Raw genomic sequence first — 24,610 nt, 5'->3', positions numbered from 1 at the left:
ATATTTCCATACTAGCCATGTTACAAAAGAAAACAGAGACAAAAAGATCCTAAGAAAAATGAAGTTTAAAAAATATGCTTCACCTGCATTCAGAGTTCATCAGTTCTCTCTCTAGAAGTAGATAACATTTTTCATGATGATTCCTTTCAAACTATCTTGGCTTATTGTCTTGATCAGACTAGCTTGGTCTTTCACAGTTGATACTTGTTACAATATTGCTGTTATTGTGCACAATGTTTTCCTGGTTCTGCTCACTTCACTTTGCATGAGTTCATATATGTCTTCCCAGGTTTTTCTGAAACTATATTGGCCATCCTTTCTTAAAGAACAATAAAATTCCATCATAATCGTATACCACAACTTGTTTAGCCATTCTTCAAATGATGGTTATCCCCTCAATTTCTAATTCTTTGTCACCACAAAAAGAGCTGCTATAAATATTTTTGTACAAATAGGTTTTTTCAGGGCAGCTAGATGGCACAGTGGATAGAGCACTGGCCCTGGAGTCAGGAGGCCCTGAGTTCAAATCCAGTTTCAGACCAGACACTTGACACTTACTAGCTGTATGACCCTGGGCAAGTCACTTAACCCCAATTGCCTTCCCAAAAAAACCCCCAAAATTGTTTTTTTCCCCTTTTCTTTGATCCTTTTTGACATATAAGGCTAGTGGTGGTATTTTAAGTGAGAGGGTATACATAGTTTTGTAGATTTTGGGGCATAGTTCCAAATTGTTCTCCAGAATGGTTGGACTGGTTCACAACTGCACCAACAATGCATTAGTGTCCCAGAAATTAAACTCTTGAATTTGGGGGCACATCTGTTTCTAGTATTTCTACACTATAGCTATTCTCTATGATAACTAGGTTCCTAGAGAGATATGTGTGAACATATAAGTGTACACATGTGTGTTACACATGTGTGTATACATGTATGTGGGAATCTATGTGTGTGTATATGTGTGTGTGTCTATATCTATATATCTCCAAATACATTCCTATCAGACTTTCTAAGGTATACTCTCTAAATGATCATGGGGCCATCATTCATATTCTAAACTGAGGCCTAGAAACCTAAATCTCACACTCAGATTTCATTATCTTAATTAGCTGTTCACTTCCCAAATTCATCTTTGTCATTTAAAGGCCTTGCCTTAAATGGGCAGAAGTGATGCAAGCATTACCAATGCCCCTTTGGCATTCAGTTTCTTGCTCAAAACTTCATAATCCCTAGGGTTGCTTTCTAGGTTCCTTGTAGCAGTATCTTCTGAGCCTGTGTGAATCACCAGAAATCAGTAGCTGTTACTAAGTTTGACAGATTTGGGGAGGTTTGCTGTCACAATTTGGGTACATGTCCTGAAAAGAAAGAGGACCTCTGTCTTACTGCTATTGAGTCAGCAAATAAGGCTTTAGTGACTCTTCAGCAGAGAGTCACGAAGCAGCACTACTTGTCGCTTTTTCCTCTAAGCCTTCCTTACTGGATGATCTCCCAGCAGACAGTCCCTATAAATCCACAAGATTGCTCCTTGAAGCTACTTTTCCTTTAGAAAATCCAGCTCCATTCCTTTTAGAGAAAAAAGACTCATTATTGTTTCTTAACTCCAAGTATTCAGTGGCCATTTTTCTTCCCTTATGGCTTTGTGTAATATCCTTCACCCTCCATTCTCTGGACACAGATCAGGATTCGTATCAGCTGTTTCCCAACCCCATCCTTCTAAAAATCTTAAAAAAGCACTTCACTCCTGCTAATAACTACAATATTAGAGCACATTCCTTGACTTTTTTTACCTTCTTTTTCAGAAGGGGGACCAGCCTGTACTTTAGGTTTAGATAGTAGCCACTTGGCTATGGCAGAAATTTTTTTAATACTTTTTTAATTTTTTTAATGTGTGTTCAGTTGTTTTTTCAGTCATATCCAACTCTTCATGACCCCATTTGGGGTTTTCTTGGCAAAGATACTGGAGTGGCTTGCCATTTCCTTCTTCTGCTCATTTTACAGATGAGGAAGCTGAGACAAAGAGAGTTAAGTGACTTGCCCAGGGTCACACAGCTAGTAAGTGTCTGAGGCCAGATTTGAACCAGGGAAGATGAGAATTTTTGACTCTAGGCTCAGCACTCTATCCATTCTATTCATAGCCATCCTCCTGCGAAATTCTTACTGCAGTCCAGATTTTCTAGAAATGAGATTCTAGGTCCTTTTTTGCTTTTCTGTCCTTCTGTCCTTCCCCTAGAAAACTCCATCCAAAGAGATGTCCTTTATATTATTCATCCTTCTATGAGACCCATACCTTAACATAAGATATCAAAAGACCTTAGTCTTGTCTGTGATCGTCCATTACAATTAACCTTTTGGAACCTCACTTTCATTTCCTAAGAACATTAAAAGCATTGATCAGGGGGGAAAGTTAATCTGAAAAAAACAATTCTTCTAAAATATTTCTTAAAGCAGTTCTTTATGATGTTGAGAAATGCTGCTTGGCACATGATTTTAGAATATAATCAAGCCACCTGTGAGTGCCTGAGAGAAGGGCAGGAGAGGGAAGACAGTGTTCAAGTATCTGACAAATGGTTTACATCTTATGAACTTAGTATTCTTCCTTGATTTGTGTTCATTCTTCTTTGATCCAGGGGAAGAACGGCAAGGTGAAATCTCCCTACCTTGGGAAAGTTTCTAGGCTTGGAGGTATAGTAACTGCCCAGGGCAGGTAAGAAGACAAAGACAAGGAGGGAAGGGCCAGAAAGGCAACTTCAAAGTCACTAAAGAGTAAGAAATTGACAAGTTCTCCTCTGCCAACCCACAAGACAATGGCAAGCAGAGACCTGCTGCTTAAGTTTACCTTCCTGGCAGTCCTGGAGAGGGCTAAGCCTCTTCTATCATTCTTGTTAATGGCAAAGTTGTTTTTGCAAACTGTTTTGTAGGGCCATGAATAAGGGGTAGAGTGATGAAGGAAAAATCATTGGAGGGAAATATTTTTTTTTTATTTTCTTCTCAAAAACCTGTGTCTGTATGTGCACCCAAGTGTGTAGAAAATAAGAGTGCATTTCCACACAGTATTAAGAGAAGAGCACAGTCTCAGGAGCAATCAGTGATTAGGTAGGATCAGATTCAATGACTACCATTCGGGGGTAGTCCTGCAGAGCTGGACACAAAATGAGGTCTTAGTGATGAAGAAATCTGTTTGTTCCTAATCCTTCTTTTTGGCTGGCTTAACTCTTTACTAGGAGTTCATTTTTTTTTCAGGTCTCACTTTCTCATCATCTATTTTCCTCAGCTTATTATATAAAGGTAAATTTAGGGATTCCCCCCTCCAAAAATAGATTCTTTCACCCTGAAAATATTTATTTTATTTTTCAAATGGATTTCACTCAATGTTTTTATCCATCCACCCACCCATCCCTTCATTTGAGAAGTAGCTATTGAGCACTTGAGTACAAGGCTCCTTTGTATTCACACCCGTTAACCCAAATTTATAGTGGAATGCACTAAGTGCTGTCTAGATAAATGCTCAGATCCTCCTATTTCTCCAATGGAATGTCATAACCATGGGGCTTTTGATATGAATCCAACAGGAAGCAGACAAGAAGATTTGGCCAATAATAGATCATAATAATAAACCTTTCTATTAGGATAACACTTTCAACTCACATATATTAATCTTTTTTTATGTCCTTAATCAATGTTTGAGAACAAAATGTTTCTGAATTAAGAATAAAAAATCTCATAGCATTAGAAGTAGACCTTTAAATTTATGAAAGCTAGTCTGTAGCAGGGTTTGTTAAGGAGGTGGGGTGGGGTGAGGGGGACAGGATTTGTTTAAAGAACTGGCTGAGACTAAAGAAAAAAATCAAACAAAAGATACCTTTCCATTCTTTATAAAATCGAAGTCACGCTCACAGGCAGAAGAGTGATGGTGGGCAAAGAGGATAGAATTAGGAAGGGTATGGGACAGGATGAGGTGAGGGGAGCTGCTGAGGTGACTAAGTTGCCAAGTCTTACTAATTTAGAGGAAGAGGGCAATGTGGGCTGTTCTGAATTATCAATTTTTAAAAATCACATTTTATGACTTTCAAAGCACATACTCAACACACGTTAACAGTCTTTCCAAGCATAGGTCTTGTCAGGCCTGCTTTCAGGAAGACATAGAACTCCATTGTAATTAGCAGCAACCTTAGGCATTCAGACAATTTATATGCTCAAGTCCTAACCCTTTGTTCCCCTAAGAGAGATGATCAGTCCCTCCTACGACCTTATTTTACACTTCATTTGCTTTAGAAATTCTTTCCTCAGCCCAGCCCAAGCTGAATGATCCCATCTTCCCAAGGAGTAACGGCGAATGATGGAAGTTTTACTTGATTTAGGAAGATAGACTTTCCAGTCCAAAGAATTAAAGAATGTCCAATGCTGTACTCACTGGTGAGATATGAAGGAAGAGGAGAGATTATGTGCGAATAGGGAAAAACCTCTCTTGTTTCCAGAGAGGTCTTCTTTCATTCATGACCTCAAATAGAATCCTTTGCCATGATGGGCTCATTCCTTTAGAAGGTCAAGGTTCCTTTCAGATGGGGCCATAAATAACTATAGCTGTATCTCTGCTGCCATGGGATGCAGAAAAAATGTTAACAAAGTCTCCAGTTGTGCCAGACTGCACTGTCGGACTCTGGACTTCTATGACAGAATCCTTTAAGTAAATGCATCTTCCTTAAAAATGAAAGGGAGGCTAAGGACAAAAGAGGCAAAGTAAGGTAATGGTGGGGTGGTAGGAGAGGAAAGGGGTTGCCTTTTTAAAAGCAACATGTCCTCTATCTTTAGTGCTGGGCTGTTAATAAAACCCATTATCAACTTATCAACATCAAATTCCAGGAGATTCATGCAATAGATAGATATAATAGGTACCTACTATTTCTGACCTTTTTACAGCATGGTTTGCTAGAGAGAATATCAAATTTGGAGTCAGAGAACTTGGATTTGAACCTAGGCTCTCTGTACCATCTTGGGTAAACAACTTAATCTCTTTGGGCCTCAGTTTTCTCTTTTATAAAATGAAAGTATTGAATCAGATGATTGCCAATATCTCTTCTAACTCAACATCCTATGATCCTAATAAACATCTAAGGAATGTACTATGACTCTGGGGGTAGAAGTAGCCAATGTATGGGAAGCAATACCCACCATTAATGCCTAAAATCCTCCTCTGTAAAATAAGGGGGTGGGCTAGATGGCCTTTGGGATTTAGAACCTTCCAGCTCTAAATCTCTGAACCCATGAAGATGTCACTGACTAGAATGCCATTTTGTAGAGCCAAACTAGTTTCCCAAGAAGCCCTGTGAAAAATTTACATATAATGCTTCCTAAAGCCAGAGGCATCAGTTTTCAAATGCAGGCAACCATTTTGGCTTTGCAGAGAAAATGTGGAAAACATGTTTTCACTCTATATCTAAAACCGTGGGAAGGGTCCCAGATCTCACTACTTTTTTATTTTTTTAAGCTGGGGCTCTGTTTGCCAAGTGCTATGTCTTTTGACATTCTCTATCTTGAGGAAGGATTACCTTTACTGTTTAAGTATTTCTTGACTAGCCATTCATCTACCATTCAGCTATTCAATGGATATTTCCTAAGCACTGGCTATGAGGCATGGCCCTTTGGGGAGACAAAGAGGTCTAAGACCATTCTCTACCCTGTAAGAACTATTTTGGAAGATAGGGTATGGACACATAAAACTACAATATAAATCAATCCTGGGATATGTGACACATGAATGGTATAGGCACAGTGTTATAGGGGAACAGAGGCAGATAGGAAAATTCACTTAACTCACTTCTAGACAAGTGATTGGGCTGGGCTTCAGGGCTTAGTTGAGATCTGAACTGGGGTTTGATGAGCAATGTAAGATTTCAGTAGGCTGTTAGGGAATGTCATAGTCCAGCTCATCAGCATCTAGGTTTGAGAAAGAAAGTGCACTATCATTCAGAAACTTGTGAAAAATGAGAAGTATTTTAATAATAGCAAGCAAAAAGAGATATAGAAGTACTCATACCACATTCACCATGCAGCTACCTGCTAGGCATCAGGATGCTTGAATTTGGATTTCTTAGTAGGCAAACTCAACAGCATTTTTTGAGCTCAAGATCAGGACCAAGGTAGGCCACCTGACCCCTCCCACTATAGACCTATGAAAGAAGAGGTCCTTAGAGGTCAATATCAGCAGTGATTGGCTAGTAACTAAGGGGTACCACCAATCTCTAGCAGCATGCCCTCTTACTAACTCAATAATAGTAATGTATCTAGTGCCTTCAAAATCTCCAGTTAAACAAGAGAAATGGTTAGAAGAGAAAGAACAAACACCCTAACCATCATCCCAAACAAAATCTATTGATCTCTTCTTGATAAGGTATGGATATGAATAAATCTAACTATATTGCTCTCTCAACTTTGAGGCTTAGTATAAAGATCATTCTAGAGGAGAAGGGCCAAGGAAATGCACAGATGAAGAAACACACAACGAGTAGTAAGAGGTGACTGCAACTATGGACTTAAGCACTGGATCCAGGGAGAGAAGTAGTATGGATTAGTAGAAAAAGCTTTGCACTCTCTGACAAGAGATTCTGATTTCCAGTTCTGTTGCTTAGTTACTTTGTGACCCTGGGAAAGTCATTTAATTTTTCTGTGCCTCATTTTATTCATCTTTAATGTGGAGATCATAATAATACGGTGCATAGGTATTAGGTTGTAGCGAGGAAGGCTTTTTGTAAAGTGAAAGTGCTATATAAAGTGAAAAGTGAGTTGTGATGTGATGTGATAGCAACTGATAATGATGGAGAGGATAATGAGAGAGGTTACCAATAAATTGGAGAGAGGGTCAAAGTATAAGAGTCCCTGAATACTGAGGCCCAATTATAATAAAGACATGCATTTAGTTGAAATTCAAATGGTCCAAATGAAATAAAATTCAGTTGACTCAGGCTCCATACCATAACGTGCTGTCCATTTGTACTTCCCTGTGGATTCTCTCTTACCTCACTTTAGAAATGTGGAAGCCAGTACAGCTTAGTGAAACGAGTTCTGAATAAGGAGTCAAGAGACCTGTTTTGAACTCAGCTCTGACACTTACCAGTTGTTTGACCTTAAGTAAATCACTAACATCTTCTGGGGCTCAGTTTCTCCCTTTGAACAAAAGGGGAAGTTATAGTAGATGGGCTGCATGATCTCTTCCAGCCCTGATGGTCCATTATTTCACATTGAAAAGAAACTAACTAAAGTTCTGTCTGAGACATAGGGCAGGAATTCTTAACCTGGGGTCTGTGAATTTTAAAAAATATATTTTCAATCATATTTCAGTATAATTGATTTTCTTTGTAATCTTATGTATTTTATTTTATGCATTTAAAAACATCATTCTGAGAAGAGATCCATGGTCTTCACCAGAGTGCCAGAAGGACCCATGACACACAAAAAAGTTAAGAGCCACTGGTCTCGGAAGACAAACTCCCATCCCTTTATGTAGAAGAACTATTTTATACTTAAAGTTTAAAGATTGGCAAAAGTGAGTCACTGGGGTGATGTAAAGGTTGGCTTTAGTCACAAAGGTGATTTTTTCTTAGCATTTTCAAAGCCTCCTCCTCACCCAGCTTCTTTAATAACATAGAGCTGACACTTGTATTGAATATTTCCTTCAGTTAAGTAGCCTTTACAATGCTTATATGGTAACCTGTTTTCCTATTTTAATGGGTAGGGTCAAATTGGGCAAAAAGTCAAATTTTCAATTCTAATTCAGCTGGAATAACAACAGGGATAGCAGGAACAACCCAATTCCCATTTGTTATGTGCCAATATTACCTACGACACGCTGAGAGATAAAGCATAGGGGTGGGAGAAGAGGCGGGGGAGAAAGACGGAAAAAGAAACGAGGGAAAGAGGTAGAGAAAGAGACAGAGACACAGACTGAAATACAGACAGACAGAGACAGAGAGACAGAGACAGAGAGACAGAGACACAGAGAGACAGAGACAGGCAAGTGGTTTTTCTTGTTGAAGCATAAGTTGGACTCGATGGTCTCTGAGATTCCTTCCAACTCATATTCTGGGATTCACTTTGTCTTTTTCTTCGTTATGGTTTTACTGCGTTCAGCTAAAGACTGTTGCAAAACTTACCGAGCATTGAGTAGGTTCTGTGTGACCCTCAGAGTAAATGACTTCATTAGGGTAAGTTTGTAAGCAAGATAATGTTATAACATTTCTGAACTAATTCAATAGAAGAATTTGGACCAACATGCTTCCATTCTCATTGAGCATTAGCATTGAGAAAGCTATCAGCTCTGATTTTCAATGCAGCCAAAGGCAAACAGAGAGACTCTGAAAGTCTGGTGTATCTGTCTGCGCCAAAGAACCAGTCATCTTCTTTTTTCTGGGATTGACCTTGATTGAATGCTAGTTAGAATTATCCTGAGATGCCTCTGGCATAGATCCAGATATACAGGACAGAATACAAATGATTGTGACATTTTGCAGATCAGGGACAATACAAACACATAACTAGATGATGCAATGTTGTCACATGTCTGCCTCGTTGCATTTTGAAAATTTGGTTTACATTACTGTAATCTTACATCCTTCTGCTGTGCACATGCTATTTTAAAATGAGGTTGTGTGCTCTCCAGTGTGACTTTTTGGTTTGGCTAATTTTATGAACAATAAATGAATCAATACATCTGATTTTTGGCATAGTTTGGTTAATTTTATAATCAATCATATCTAGGCTAATAGGGTCAGACATTAGGAAGGGGAAAAAAGATGAGAACTAAAAGAACTAAAGACAAATGAGTGTTGCCAGGTGCAGCTAGGGATGGATGGCTCCATTTAGTTCAATTAAACACAAAATCATTAAGTCTCTATACTAAGCACAAGGCACTACACTAGACAATGGACACATAAAGTTGAAAAACATGATAATTCCTGCCTTCAGGCATCCTACAGTCAAGTAGGGGTGAGATATTTACACTGGTAAATACAGTACAAGTTAGAATGCATTAGGTACACAATAGAGGTTCAGCTTAAAGAGGCAAGAGATTTGGGGAGGTAAAAATGACAGAACTTGAAAAATTATTGGATATATAGAGTGTGAGATGGAGAAGAGACAAAGATTAAGCCCAAATTTCAAGCCTGAATGGCTGGGAGGATGGTAATACTATTAGCAGAAAAATAGAATTAGGGGAGAGGTAAGATTGTGATAGGATAGGACTAGGGGAAGAAAATTTAATTTTAGATATTTGATTAAAGTGTTAACAGGGCTTACAGGTGCTAGTAGCTTGAGATGCAAGGCTGGAGCTCTGGGGAGAGATTGAGGATGGAGATAAAAAACTGGGAGTTATCTGAAAAGATGTGACAATTAAACCCTTGGGGATGGATGAGATCATCAAGAGAAAGAATATAGAATGAGGTTTCAAAAGTCCACAAACTTGGATAGAAAAAAATTACATCTTTATTTTCTCTAACCGTTAATTGAAAACTAGCAGTAATTCATTTATTTTAGACTAACCTGAAAAGGGATCCACAGACTTCACCAGCCTGCCAAAGGGGCTTATGATAAAAAAAAAAAAAAAGGTAAAATCCCCTGACCTAAAGGGTGAAGGGAAGAGGGCTTGCCTAGCACAGAACTTTAGGGAATACACACATTTAAGGGGATGGATGTGGATGAAGCACCTTCAAAGGGGCAGGAAAGGAGTTATCAGAGAACTAGGGAGAAAACCATTAAAAAATACAAGACCTTGAGAAAGGGAGCGGAGGCTTCAAGAAAGCGAAGGTGATCTACAACATCAGATGCTTCCCTGGGTACAAGGAAAATGAGGGCAGAAGAAAAAATAAAAGTTTTGGATTTGGTAATAAGGAAGTCATTGATGGCTTCAGAGACAGCTGATAGGATAATATATCCTATTGAGTCAAAACAAGAAATTAATAGCATACAGGAGGCCTCATAACATTTGAAGGCAAAGAGATAGAAAGGCAGAGATTGAAGGTGCATATTTGAGAGATATTGTTTTGAAGAGACAGGAGGAAATGAGACTGAAGGTCCAGAAAGAAGGTCACTTTGGCGAAGAGGTGAGCTGCTTCTTTCTCTGAGAGTGGAGGGAAAGAGTAGAGGGTGAGCAAGAACATTCAATGGGATCTACAAGACACTGGTCTTACTCTTAGCTGATTCACAACACTGCTCCTTTCATTATACTGGACTTTATATATGTTCTGGCAGAAAAAAAAAAGAGTACTGTATTTTTTCCTTCTTGACATGAGTAACTCCATTTTAGAACAAAAGTCTATTTTAGTGTTAATTGGGCAATCACATCTAACTCCTTTCTTCCAGTTCTTGTATGAGGCCAACAAGAGACTAACAGAGTACATTTTGTCTTGGACCCTGCCTAGGGCAATGGCAGACTAGCAGATTAGAATGGTTCTTCTTCCTCCCATGAAACACAACAAATTCTTCCCAAGGTTAATAGCTGACCAATTATGAATACAGCATGATTATGTGTTTTCTGTATATTATAAATGCCCATGAGAAAGAAGTTCTATTCCAGAAGCCCTCTTGCCTTCACAGAGATACCCTCCTCTGTGTGTCATCTGATGTTTCTCCCTGGCTTGTCTTGTTACAACGTATGGAATAAAGTCTTTTGCTGACTTGTATTCTAAAGTATAATAAAGTGGGCTTTCTTCCTACAATGTATGGGTCTTGTTTTCTCCAAACTGATAGAGCTTATATCGAAATGGATTTAAGAATAGAAAAGAAGAGAAAGAAATAATACTTCAAGTAAAATACGTTAGCTTCATTTTTTAAGAAAAAAAAAATAGAAGAAATGAAAGTTCCACAAAAGAAAAAATCAATGGAAAACACACATACACAAACTAAGTATTGTTGAAAAGTCCGTTGTCAAACAGAAGGTATTTGAAATAACAACAAAACCAGTGGTTCTAATGAGCAATAAAAATGTCTAAGGCAGTAGCCATTAAAGTCTTGGTACATAAAATATTTTATAAATCTTTGATATGCTATATAAATTTAAGCTAGTATTATAATTATTATTATATGCCAATGATCATGCATATAATTTACATCCATTTTAGAATTAAGAAAGAATTATAGATTTGCCAAATCACATCACAGAATGTCAGAATATTCAGAATTCCAGAAGTTATGGAATTTTCCAGTGGTAGAGTGGTACTGAGAACTTTTAAAATTGAAAAACTAAATTGGAAAGTAAAGCAGGTATCTGACGTTAGAAGATATTGAATATGCAAATTCAGCTTACCAGTCATGATGGCTCCTATATCTGATTTCCCATTTGTTCCATTCCTTTTTTTAAATTTTTTTTTAAATTTTAGGCAATTGGGGTTAAGTGACTTGCCCAAGGGTCACACAGCTAGTGTCAAGTGTTTGGTCTGACGCTGGATTTGAACTCAGGTCTTCCTGACTCCAAGGCCAGTGCTCTATCCACTGCGCCACCTAGCTGCCCCCTGTTTCATTCTTCCATGACTGACTCCTAACCTCTCATTTTCCCTGGTCTTGATGCTTGCAAGAAAATGAACTAAGAACGTTCTCAAAATTACCCTTAAGGTTCCACAAATCCTAATCAAATGTAATATATACATTGAGGCTTCAATACATTGAGTATTATTTTTTTTTAGCTAATTCATATGTTTAATCACTTTTCATCAGAATACAGTATATCCTAGTTTGCCCAAAAGAAAGCTCTAGGAAGATTAATGTTTATCCAGAGGGATCACATTGGGAAATTTTCCAAGTTTTTCTAATTTAGTAAAAAACTGTTTGAGAACTTACAGGAAAATCTTAATGTGAATTTGCTTTAACGGGATAACTCTAAGAAACAAAAGGGTGGAGGCCTCTATTCTCCTGGGCCTACAGATGAACCCACTTCAAGGAATTTTTTAAAGGTTGGATGAATTTTGGTATGACCTTTGGTCCTTTTATCCTGACACTAGATCAGCACTTTTCAACCTTTGAAGACATTTTATTTATTGTTTAAGTTATGGAAGATTAATCAAGAATTTTAAAATTATATTCTCTGTAATTAAAATCATAATAAAGGAAAATTCGTATTGACTTCAAGCCAATGTTAACTATATTAAGAGGAGGTCTAAAACTTTTTATAGCCAGCATTATTTATTTTTAACCAAAAAAAAGTGGTCATTGAATACTAAGGTTGAAGATGACCACTTTAAAGATTGTTCTTTCTCAGTAAAAGGGTGAAAGCCAGATTTCAGGTATTTGAGGAGTGAGAGAGAAATGAAGAAACAGAGATAACCAGAGGTTAACTCTTTATAGAAATTCAGCAATAAAGAAGAGACACATTGAACTGAGTCTTGCATGGAACAGGGAGTATAGGAGGCTGAGGTGAGCAGGGAAAACATTCCAGGCATGGGGGGAGGGGAAGGAGCAGAATCATATACAAAGACACAGAGGTGAGAGGTAGAATGTTACATATGGCACACAACACATAGGCTAGTTTGGCTAGAACGTAAGAATGCATAAAGGGGGTAATGTGAAATCAGTCTGGACAGATAGAGAGGAGTCAGATTATGCAGGATTTTTAATGGCAAACAAATGAGTCACCAATCTACATTGGTGGAGTCAATTTCTATGCCAATATTTCCCTACACCTATGAAATCACAGGTTGATTTCCCCTTAAAATGTATACTGTGTAAAAACAGAGATGAACCTATTAACTATCTTATACTAAGCTCTATCATAGCTCGAAATGTGATTGAACCTGGGTTGGCACATTGGGAAAATACAAGAGGGACAAGTGCTGCCTGGGACAAATTTCCTGCTCTGACAGTTTTCTTCATAGAAATTCCCAAAGTCTATAAATGCTATGCTTATAGCCTCTTTTCTGCTGTGAATTTTAGCTCACACCTCTCTTAATATCCAAGAGCCTTAATCTACTTTTTGCTCTAAACAGTGCAGAGCACTTTCTGAGATGGTCCTTGACTTTCAAAGGTAGGGAGTAGAAGCATTTGAGAAGAACTCTTCAGTATCATGGTCTACCTCTCAAAAGAGCAAAGCCTGCTATGCTCAAAAGGAGAGTAGAAAGGGGAGTAATCCCAGTGGTTCTACAGGTAGGTGGGAAAGGAAGAGGGCAATGACATTCCAGTGAAGATACCACTTCGCAACTTCAGAATGTGATTCCAAAGACAGTTACACACCAAGGTCCAGGCAGCAGGTGTTGTGACTAGGAAGACCTGAAAGGTCTACTAGATTCTACAGAATTTGGCTCATAGGCCTCCTCTGAGTTCCAAATTAGTATACCAGAGACCTATGTTCAATTCTTGTCTGATACTTGTTGTCTATGTGACCTTCGGCAAATAATACTACCTCCTCTGGCTTTAGATATAGAGAGGTATGAGCAGGATTCCATTCTGGGCATGAGAAATAGCTTTACAAAAAGGCATGGAGATGGAAGACATGAAAGGAAAGGTTGAAAACAGACCTGGAGCATTAAGTCAACAAAGATAAGTAATATGAAATAACATTAGAGAAGCAGGGTAATACCATACCTTGAAGGTCATTGAAAAAGGGCCTTGAAAGCCATTATAAGCAGTTAATTCTTTATTCAATCATTAGGAAGCCTCAAGAGCTACTTGTCCAGGTAGTGGACATCTTAGGAATAACATTGAGACCAAGGCCTATTTAGAACTACCAATCCCTCTGGAAACTTTCAGTTTTTGAGATAGGCTAAGAATGAAGAACAGTGACAGGCCCTCCCTCCCCATAATGGATGTTCAGTTTGGTCACTTAGCAAAAATCAGAGAATGGACTCAGCTCAGTTCATCATCAGGGAGCTAGGTCAGGGAAAAAATCAAAGTTCTAAGCCACTTGTTCATACTAAGCATAGGCATGTCCCATCAAAGCGTTCTCCTCCTCTTTACTATACTACCTCTACATTTTTCTGCTTTCCCTCTTTCTAAATGCAAATGTATCATGGCCCATCTTCCATATTTTAAGTTCTTTGTCTCTTTGTTGCAGAAAAATTGGCATATGACACATACAAATTATGGCCTAATATTTCTCTTTTGATGTTTAACCAACTGTTGGAAGTTTATAACAATATAGCTGCTAGGATTCTAAGACATAGGGCATGAGAGTTGTCTTCTTTATAATGACATCAGTTAAGTATTTGCCCTCCCCTTCACCCCTCCCCAAAAAACCCCTCAGTTATCATTTTGCATTTTATTTCCTAACATAGATTATTCTAAAATTAAAAATTGAAAATCAATCCCCAAATCACTTCAAATTTCTAATAATTTAAACTGTTATTTAGCATAGTGTGAATGAATATCTACAGTTTAGCCTTAACTGTCTTTTTTAGCTCACTCTCAACAAAATAGAAATGTTTGCAGGACAAATTCAGCAAGATGAATTGTTTCTTCAGACTTCTACTCTGTTTGCTAGGGATAAGAAGCCCCTGACTAGGTAAATTCACCAAATACCTTATTTTTTTAATCTTACCAATACAAGGTAAAAGAGGTTGCTAATTTAGTTCTTAGGTACTACGCTAGGACTTATTTACCAAGTCCTAAATAGGCTAAGATAGGAATTGGTAAATCAGTTCCCCTTTCTTTTCTTCCTTCCCTACCCTCTCTAACTAATCCCAAACCCTTCCTCCATCTCCTCAAAAATCACAGGTATTTCTCATATTTGCTAAAAATAGTTCTTGCAAATTTCAAATCCCTGGGAGAGTGCAAGTTTCCAAAAAAGGCCTCCCCTCTCCTCGTTCACCTTAACCATTCCACAATTTCTCATTTTTTCATAGCATACCCACATTGTCATGACTTACCTGCTGTCGAATCTCTTCCTCCATTTTGACTGGAGAGCCCAGTTCTGCAACTTGCTTAACTCCCTCACTAGCATAACCTCCATATTCCCACAGCACATAGTTCTTGGAATGTGATCCTCCAATAATGGCTGACCAATGGTTGGCCCGGCCTAAAAGAAAAGTTGGGACTTAGTTATTGTAGGTATAACTAATATACATGCATAAAGTGACTCAAATTTGTCGGGAGAGGGGAGTGATGATATACAAAATATGTATATATATTCTTTGCTATTAAGGAATTCATAATGTATGAGAAACATAAAACAGGTGAAATTAACAGGGTAACCATGGTAGAAAAAGCCCAGAACCACATCTAGGAAAAAATGAAGTAAGAAAAACGTGTCTTCAGTACTTCCCATCTCCCTTTTTGTGACCTACTTGCCTCTTCTTCAGGCTCAGTATGGTACAGAGGGAAAAACTCTGAATCAAAAGTTAGAAAACAATGGTTCAAATCCTGACTCTTCTGCATACTACCTGTGTGACTTTGAGTCAATCTCCTAATCTCCTGGTCCTAAATATCTTTTATCTTTAAAATGCTGGTATTAAGATTTGAGGGCAGCTAGGTGCTACAGGGGATAGAGTGCTGGCCTGGAGTCAGGAAGACTCATCTTCCCTGGTTCAAATCTGATCTCAGATACTTACTAGCTATGTGATCCTAGACAAGTCATTTAACACTGTTTGCCTCAGTTCCTCATCTGTAAAATGAGCTGGAGAAGGAAATGGCAAACCACTCCAGTATCTTTGCCAAGAAAACCCCAAATGGAGGTTTGGAGAGATGAACACAAACTGAAAAACGACTTAACAACAACAGCATTGAACTTGATGACCTCTGAGGTCCAATTTAAACAAATCTATGATCCTGTGACTACCCTCGTTTTGCTTTCTGAATGCCCAGAGCCTTTAACTGTAGTTCCACACCGAAAGCCTATTCTACATGATAGCCCTGAAGACTTCAAAATTGTCCTTCCTCCTTTGTTCCTTTCACCAAAAGTTCTATTCCCTGATGACAGCTGACCTTCACTGTTGACGAGAAAGCTCTGATTGAATTAATTCTTATTAAGGTAGAAATGAGTAAAAGCCTTAAAGCAAACCTTAGTGATATTTGATCTTTACATTTTAGAAGAGGAAATTGTCAATCATAAAATCTTAGAAATCTTAGAAATTATCCAGTAATCAATCCTACATTAAATATTAATCCCCTCTATGACATCCCATACAAGTGGTCATCTAGCTTTTCCTTGAAGACCACCAATGACAGGAAATAATTTGGACAACTTTAATTATTAGAACATTTTTCCTTATGGTGATCCAAATCTGCCTCTGAGCCTTCTACTCAATTTAATCCCAAATGTTTTCTTCTTCAAGATAAAAATCCCCATTTCTTTCAACCAATCTTCAGCCAAATCCCTGGGCTGAATTACTGACCCCCTACTGCCCAGATGCCTGGCCTGGGTCCCTAACTGCTCCCCTTCCTCCAACCCTGCCTGGCTCTTTATGCAGCCGTAGTATTAATAAGCATTTATGGAGTGCCTGCTCTGGGCCAAGCATTGTACTAATGCCTGGGGTGGGGTGTGGGGAGGGGGAGAGAAAGTTAGGCATCTCTTATCCTCAAGGAACCTAGAATTCTGACTCCCAATAGCCTAAGCACCCACCCAGATCCCTGATATCCTTTTTTCCCCTGCTACAATACAAAGAAATTTACTTTAAAATAGTCTTTTTTTACATACATGCATGTCTATAAATAAAGCTCTTCAGTTGGCTATGCATAGGAATAAAAAAAACAAACAAACCAATAATTATCAGTATAATAGCCCTCTAAACATTAACAATACATTGGCAAAAATAAAAGACAACCCAAAATGAACCTTGAAGTTTTGCTATGTATTATCTGTAGAATATTTACCTTGTGTTCCTTTTAATTTTTATCTGCTTTTATAAACTTTTTAAAAAAATTATTGAAATTCTTTTAAAGTCCATGAATGTTAGGGTTGATAAATATCATGTCTTCAAAGATAGAAGTGTTGGTCCTTCTTCTGTTGCATTAAGTGACTGTCCCCACACTGCTCAGGGGCTTGAAAGATAGGTGTCAAAAACAGGTGTCTCTAGTTGTCTGTTGGTAAGGGATTGTGACCAGCACGTCAACTGTGTTAGAAATATTTGCTAGAGGACCTCCCTAGTTCTTCCTTTAGATCAGCACAGCTTTGAGTAGGCAGGGATTTACAAAATATTTGGGGAGACAGGTGATACACATAGGCCTTTTCTTTGTCTTCTGGTCAGTCAGGACTCTCTCTCTCTGAAGGGAAAGGGATTGGGAATGGGATGCTGTCTTGTCTGACCTTCAAGTTAAGGGCTTCAGTCCCCCTTGAAGAACTCAAAGCACATTCCAGGTCACAGAGTACGTGCTTCTGATCTGCCTGGGTTTGCTTTTGTTTATTTCTGTATACTTTTTTTGCCCTGAAAGGAATTCAAAACAAGTCAAATATAAGTTTCACAATGAGTCTGGCAAACATATGGAACCATTCAACTCCTGTTAATTCTGAGTTAATGCTTATTGAGTTGTTCTTTTGTAATAAGTGAAGAGAAATAAACAGAGCCTGATGGGTTTGGTCTTCACCAATGTTGAGACATGATAGACTTGGTTTCTCTTCTTGCTTCTTCCCCAGAGTCTATGTCAAGGAAATTTAAAGAAGTAGAAAGATTCTTCCTGCACTCTGTGCCCAGAAGGGCAAGACTTGGTTGCTTTCCTAGAAGCAAAGCGGGGAACTGGACTCATTTTCTGTACCATATGATGCCAGTGTGTTTAAGAAAGTATTGCATGGGACAGGAAGCAAAAATTTAAATCCTGGTCCACAGTGTCTTTGTGCATGTAAATGATTATCTGACCCCAATGAACATTATTTTAGTGCTATAAATATCAGAATTGTAGCTAGTGATTCTGATTCCCGGGGTAAATAGCAGGAAAGGCTTCTTTAAATCAACTTTCTAAGACAAATCTGGTTGTAGGGGTGAGTTTGGAGCTTTGGATACTCTCCTGGAGGCCGTTGCCCAGGAAGGGGAGCAGGAAAGGCTTGCTCTAGGTCTAGGAGATACCCTGATGGATGGAGGTACAAGGAGGCAGTGTTGTACAATGAGAAAAGCACTGGCTCTGAAAAAGACCTGGATTGGCATACTGACCTGTGGAATCCTGGGCAAGTCACTTTCTTTCTCTGGGTCTCAGTGTCCACAGTTGGAAAAGAAAGGGATTAGGTTAGGTGGTTACTGAGATCTCACCTCCAGATCTATGATTCTATGATTTGGTAGGTTTTCTTTTCAGCCAATGGTTCTCAGTAACTAGGTGCTAAACTCAGTTGTTCTTGCTAACCATGTGCTAGTGATATGGGTACAAAGGGTGCCCTAGGATTAAAAATGATATTAAGGGTTACTTTCCCAGGCTTCTGAGGGGGTTCAAGGCTCATTCTGTAGCCCATCCTGTACCTTGAGATACTGGAACTTGAGAACTTCTCAAGTCCTTTTCCCCTTATCTTGAAATGCCATACAACTTGTACCAAAATAATTGTTTTTGTCTCCCTCATCCTGTCATTTATCTTCCCCATCCTTTGTCATGACAATTTTTCCTTATCCTGTCCCTAATCTCCAACCCCCCAAAGAAACCCTAAAAATACATCATCATACTACAGGCTGTATAGCTTTCTGTCTATATAAGCCTGGATCTTTTCCTATATTGGGGTCTTTGTTTAGCTCCCTGCTAACCTTAGTCCTGTGAATCTTTCATGTAATAAAACTCCCAATGGTTATAGAGAAGATCTAAGTGAATTCTTTCACACCTGGACCAGCTCTCCCAACTCTAAACCTCAACACTAGTACAGTCAGTCTTCTACATTTCAGTGCCCTGGCACAAAGACGACCCTGCCTGAATAACTGAATTTCTCCAAAGAAGGCACATTGGAAGACAAAATGTTCCAATGAAAAGAACATTGGTTTTGGAATCAGAGAATGAAGGTTCACATCCTGACCCTGCCACTTACTACCTCTGTTGATCAATCAATAAACATGTATTAAGTGCCTACTATGTGCCAGTCACTATGCTATATGCTGGAGATACAAAAAGGCAAAACAGTCCTTGCCTTCAAGGAACTCATAATCTAATGAAGAAGATTTGACTGTCACCTCAGGTAAGAGTCAAATCATCTCTCTGGACCCGTTTTCCCATTTGTAAAATAAGGGAGTAGAACTAGATCCTTTCCAGGTCTAAATCTAAGATCCTTTTATCTTCTTCTCCCTCTGCCTTGTTCTCGTTATTTCTCTCTTCTGGAACAGTTTAGCAGAGTCTGGACCACTCCAGAACTAGCTGGGGATCAGAGAAGACAAGGATGTCTCTCTCCTCCTACCTCTACCCTTCCCCCAATGTGTGTGTTGCCTATTCTAGAAAGATTCCTGACTAATGCTAATTTGATTAAGGGTTATGATTTGGTTCTGAAAGGCACACAAACCATTTTAAATGAATATTTCCCTTAGCTAAGTCATAAACAGAATTAGGAAAGACTTCCCCGACAAGTAATATAAACCAAGTTTTGACAAGATAACCATAGAAATATCTAACATACTGCTCTCTGCCCTGATTTACTGACAAGCACCTGGGTGGTTGTCAGTCGATGATATTTCTGTTACAGCCAATATCAGTACACACAGCTCTGCATTTGGTTCTCAGAAGCTGCGGGTATCAATGTAAGATGAAAAAAAAAAGCTAAAGCAGTCTTTTGGAAAGGCTTTAGATATGCTAATCACTGCTATTAGGAACTTATCAAGCTTGGAATTTCCCACCTGTTCATATAACTTGCAGATAATGAAGCATCTTTGCAAATGAGGAAATTTGGGGAAAGGCTGAAAAATGGACAATTTAACTTAAAAAACTGAACTTGGTCTTTTTTTATTGGCATGGGGTAAGGAATGACCCTTCCTCTTCTGTTTGTACCTGCACAAAGGCAGCTCTGTTTGCCAGAGCCTGTAGACATGCTGTTGGGTAGCCCTGGTGTGTAGCTTCAGGCTGATAACTTGGAGCGCAGGTATCAGAAACTTGGGGGGAAAGGGACTATTGGGTCATACATCTAGCACTGTAAGGCTTCAAAGGCTCTCTAATCCAATTCCCTTTTTAAACAAATGAGGAAACTGAGGCCTTGGGAGATAATGTGAATTGTCCATAACTACACAAGAAGTAAGTATTGGTGGGAGCGTGCACTTGGGACCTCTGACTCCAGGGTCAGTGCTCTTTCCTTTCCATTCTTCTTACTGCCCCTGTAGTTTTTCTTGCTGTCCATGATTGGTGGTAGGTGTTTATCAGAGTCAGCAATTGCAGCTTGTGAGAGTCAGGTAAGGGTTAAATTTCCACCGAGAAAGAGAATAATGCGGGGATTTAAAGAACAATTCCAGGAAGCAGTACACTGTAGGTGGGCTCGGGCTTTACCAATAAGAAGTAAATTGATGGCTCCAAAAAGACTCCAAATTCAAGATAAGGGTCAAGCCAGCTCAGGCCAGTTAGGGTCAATCTGAGGACACCTGAAAAATGTTAGTACACCTGCTTAATGAACTTCATTACTATTATCTGACACACCCCACATAAAATTAGAGCCTCATTAACAAGTCATGGGATATATGACCAAGGGAGGGGGAACATACTTGAGCATATCAAGGTGAAACATGTAAGGAGGGGTGTAACCCGGGAAGGGATGGGCCAATCGGGGCCTGGGAGGTTTCGCGCCGAATTTGAATGTATAAAAGCACGCTTACCCTTGCACTCGAGGCCCATTCCTCCTTAAGAGGGGTGGAGCCCACTTCTGGCCAGAAACAAAATCCTCTGGCCTTTCTCTGTAATAAATTTTCTTGATACTAAATTTTAGGTGTCAAGCATATTTCTAACAAACTTGAAAATGTGTGGGTGATCTTATTCTGCTTCACATATGGCCATGGATTGCCATATAATCAACAATTCCATCAACAACCATTGAGTTTCTCCTGTTGTGTGCTGGATGTCATGCCTGCTTTTCTGTTTGCTCTGTTTGGGCTGACTCTTTTCTTATTTCTGGGTTTCTCACTCTTCTCCGGTCATGTCCTTTAATCAAAAGCCAACCCATTTTCAAGATCCACCCAGGGACAGTCAATGCAACAGAAGACGCGGCCAATATTTTCATTTTCGAAGACATAAAATCTACCTAACCCTAACATTGCTGCAAATAGACTACAAATAAAGTTAAGCTCCATTAATTTCTCTCAACATATTACAAATGAGCATTCCAGTAAATGCTTATTCATAATTAACAGTAGTTGAGTGGCCCCATGGATTTTTCCAGTTGATGGTGAAATGCAGACTGTACTCGTTATCAAGTTCTATCCAGAAGAAAAAAGGACACAAAAACAAATCACAAATGTCTCCATGGGGTAGCTTGCTTACTCAGGCTCTAAATTGTGAGGGCTTCTGCAGAGATTTCTTTAATCTTTATTTAATTCTGTGCATTTCATCTCCAAGCCTCATTATGAGGCTGCATACCATAAGATTTACTTGGAAATTAGTCCTTTCACTTAGACTATGGACAGTGTGTGGTACCAAAGCCTTACTGGTCAGAAGTAAACAAGTCAGAAGAGGACAAAGTAGCCACAACATGAGACCACTCTAACAAGGTGGTGTAGAGTGAAAGTCTAGAACATATAAAGGCACTGATGAGGTTGGGATCTGGATCCCAGAAAGGAAAAACCCTGGACTTTCCCACATGGCCAAATCTCTGGCATTTGCCTGAAGCTATAATTCTACCAACTGGCCTTTCATTGTGGCTACACCCAATCTCCCAATTCTCTGTTACCCTTAACCTAGCCTAGGCCTCAATAGTCTTGCCTCCCTATGACCCCAAGCCATTTACCACCCTTAATCCTAGCTAGGCTCCATTCTTCCTTCACCATGTGGTCCAGGTCCCAGGAGTTCTGTTCACCCCAGCTTACTGGACACTCTCATTCATATCTTCCTTAGACCCCTCCTCCGGTCACCCCAAACTGCTTGGCCCCTCCTAGATCCCTCCCACAGTCTTTCTGTATATAAGGTCCATTTTGTCTCCATTAAGATGCTCAGATTCTTAGAATCTAGCCAATACTCTTAGATTCTTCAAGAGTCTGGTGATATGGCAGATCTTTAATAAACCTTGTCTTTGGCTGAAAGAAGGTTTGGGTCGATTTCTTTTGGGCAGGACCCACATGTTGTGATCTCAGGGTCCCAGCACCCCTAAACCCCTAGACTTCATCAGCACTATAAAAAGGCAGAAATTTTGGAATCACAGGTTGGATAAGACAATCAGCTCCCTGACTCTCCCTAGAACTTAACTCTCTACAAGCCAGACCATGAGGTAGTATATTATACCTTACAAGATAATCTTTCTATATCACGCTCTACCTTGCTTAAAATGCTGCCCCTAAAAATAAGAATAGCTTAGCATTTATAGAACTTCTACTATGTGCCAAGCACTGTGCTAAGCACTTCACAAATATTATCTCATTTGGTCCTCAACAGCCCTGGGAGGTAGGTGCTATTATTATCCCTACCCATAGTTGAAGATTAAGTGACTTGTCTGAAGTCACACAGCTGGTGTCTGAGGTGACATTTTAATTCAGGTCTTCCTGACTTTTGCCCCAGCACTCTGTCAACTGTGCCACCTAGCTACCCCTACTGGAAAATATTGAGGAGTTCCTCTGAGAGTTCAAGGAGACTTTTGACATCCCCGTTGGGGCCAAGATTGCTAACTAGAAAATCTGCCAGCTCAAGCAGCGGCAAAAGGATATGGTAAAATAAGTCAATCTCTTTCACACTCTAAAAAGGGATTTGACATCAGATACCTTGGAGGTAACATGGTAGAGTGGAAAGAGGACTCAGGTTGTATTAGAGTACCAACTCTGACATTATGTGATCTGAATGACTGTGGGCAAGTCAATTAACTTCTGTGCCTCAATCATTCACCTATAAAATGAGAGACTTTGATTAGATTCCTTCTAAGGTCCCTTCTAGCTGTAAATTTATGCTCCTATGTGCACCACCCTGATCAATTTGATGAATGCTTAGGTAGAGATAGCCATAATTAATGAATCTGGATAGATGTCATTATTGATTTGCGAGTACAAGTGAACATCAGGTTCCACCTTAGATCATGAGAAAATTTGTAACAAACCCTCCAGCGTTTTTCAGGCCTGCCTAAAGGAAACCAGGTACATAACAGACGGAGCAAATACAGCTAGAACGCCATTGTGTCTTGCCCATATATATTGTCAGAGGAAAAAAATTATCCCCCGTTAATGAGTCACTCCCAGGCCAGCTGAACACGACGGTTTTGGAAGGAACGAGACTTACCTTCACTCCACTCTCAACTGTTCACATGTCATCCCAAGTACTACACACTGACATCAAAGTCCTACATACATTGACTCCACCATGGCAGCTTGATGAACAAAATACTGAACTTGGGGTCAGAAAGGCCTGATTTATGAGGATTTATATCCTAATACAGACACAATTACTGGTTGTATGACCCTGGCCAAGTCCCTTCACAGTGCTCCTTTGGTTTCGGTTTTCCCATATGTAAAGTGAGGATAATAATAACATTTACCTCAAAGGACAGTTGTGAGGACCAAATGAAATGATATCTGTAAAGGGCTTTGTGAACCGTGAAGCACATTACATTTTGGATATTATTAATGCCCCCAAGTTTCCTGCCCAATGACACCTTTCACAAATCTGAAAAAACTCAAGGCTTTGTAGTGCACAGCAGGGAAGGAAGCTACAATTAATGACCTGAAGAATCTGTTTCTCAATCTCTATCTCAATATAGGATAAAAGATTATAGGATTGTAGATTTAGACCTGGAAGAGATCTTGGAGACCATACAGTCTAACCCCTTCATTTTACAGATGGAGAAACTGAGGCCCAGACTTACTCACCTGCCTAGACACTGAAATCAGCAAAGAGATGAACTGTTGTGAAAGCCAAATTTGGATGCTGGATTGATCAGTCCTTCTGACAAATCCTTTTATAGACAATAGATATATTCACCGAACTCTAATCAAATCTATGAGTAATATTATTAGTAATACTAATAATAATTAGTAATATTAATAGTATATTAAACCAGTAGTAGGTATAGAATGTCTATACCAAAGAACAGATGTCTTGCCTACATGCAGCCATGATACCCATACCCTAGACAGGAGCAATTTTCTGTAAGCCCATAGACCTCCACTCAAGTCTATAAGTAACTCTTAGTGAAGTATGTTCCCAGTCCTTGCTGGGTCAAGCCAGTGGTGGGCCACAGAGATCCCCAAACTTGACACATGGTTGTCAGACTTTTGATGGCTACAACTGTGACATGAAATCTGTCAGTATGTCCAGTCTTTTTCATTTAAGCCAAAGACCCAGTAGGACATCTGGTAGCTTGTTGCAATTCCTGCCAACTCCCCTCTATTCCCAGGTAGTGATAGCATTTGATTTTGTTATAAGCAATCCTCTCTCTCAGGGGGACAATGCCATGATGGGTACAGTAGGACTTATGCTCACTTTTCATCATGGTCAAGGCCACTGTTCCTCAAGGAAATTTTCTAACTTCACAGCTGCCATATCACTTCTAATTTGGACCCCCTGTTTATCTTACATTTGGGGCCTACAGTATGCACAATCCTCTATTGAGAAGATTCACTTTTCCACAGCATGT

At 39.2% G+C, this 24,610-nt stretch overlaps 1 protein-coding gene across 1 annotated transcript in view; it reads right to left on the bottom strand.

The window, feature by feature from the left end:
• Positions 1 to 24,610, bottom strand: part of LOC114033996 (spondin-1) — a 369,625-nt gene that overhangs the window by 164,930 nt on the left and 180,085 nt on the right. The window contains exon 6 of the mRNA XM_027849643.1: positions 14,838 to 14,986. Coding sequence (XP_027705444.1) covers positions 14,838 to 14,986 — 149 coding nt within the window. The remainder of the gene's footprint in view (positions 1 to 14,837; positions 14,987 to 24,610) is intronic.

This window comes from Vombatus ursinus, unplaced genomic scaffold (genome assembly GCF_900497805.2).
Source record: "Vombatus ursinus unplaced genomic scaffold, bare-nosed wombat genome assembly UNPS02007822.1, whole genome shotgun sequence".
Lineage (NCBI taxonomy): Eukaryota > Metazoa > Chordata > Mammalia > Diprotodontia > Vombatidae > Vombatus > Vombatus ursinus.
Note: the sequence above shows the minus strand (reverse complement) of the source record. Positions and strands in the feature narration are given on the sequence as shown.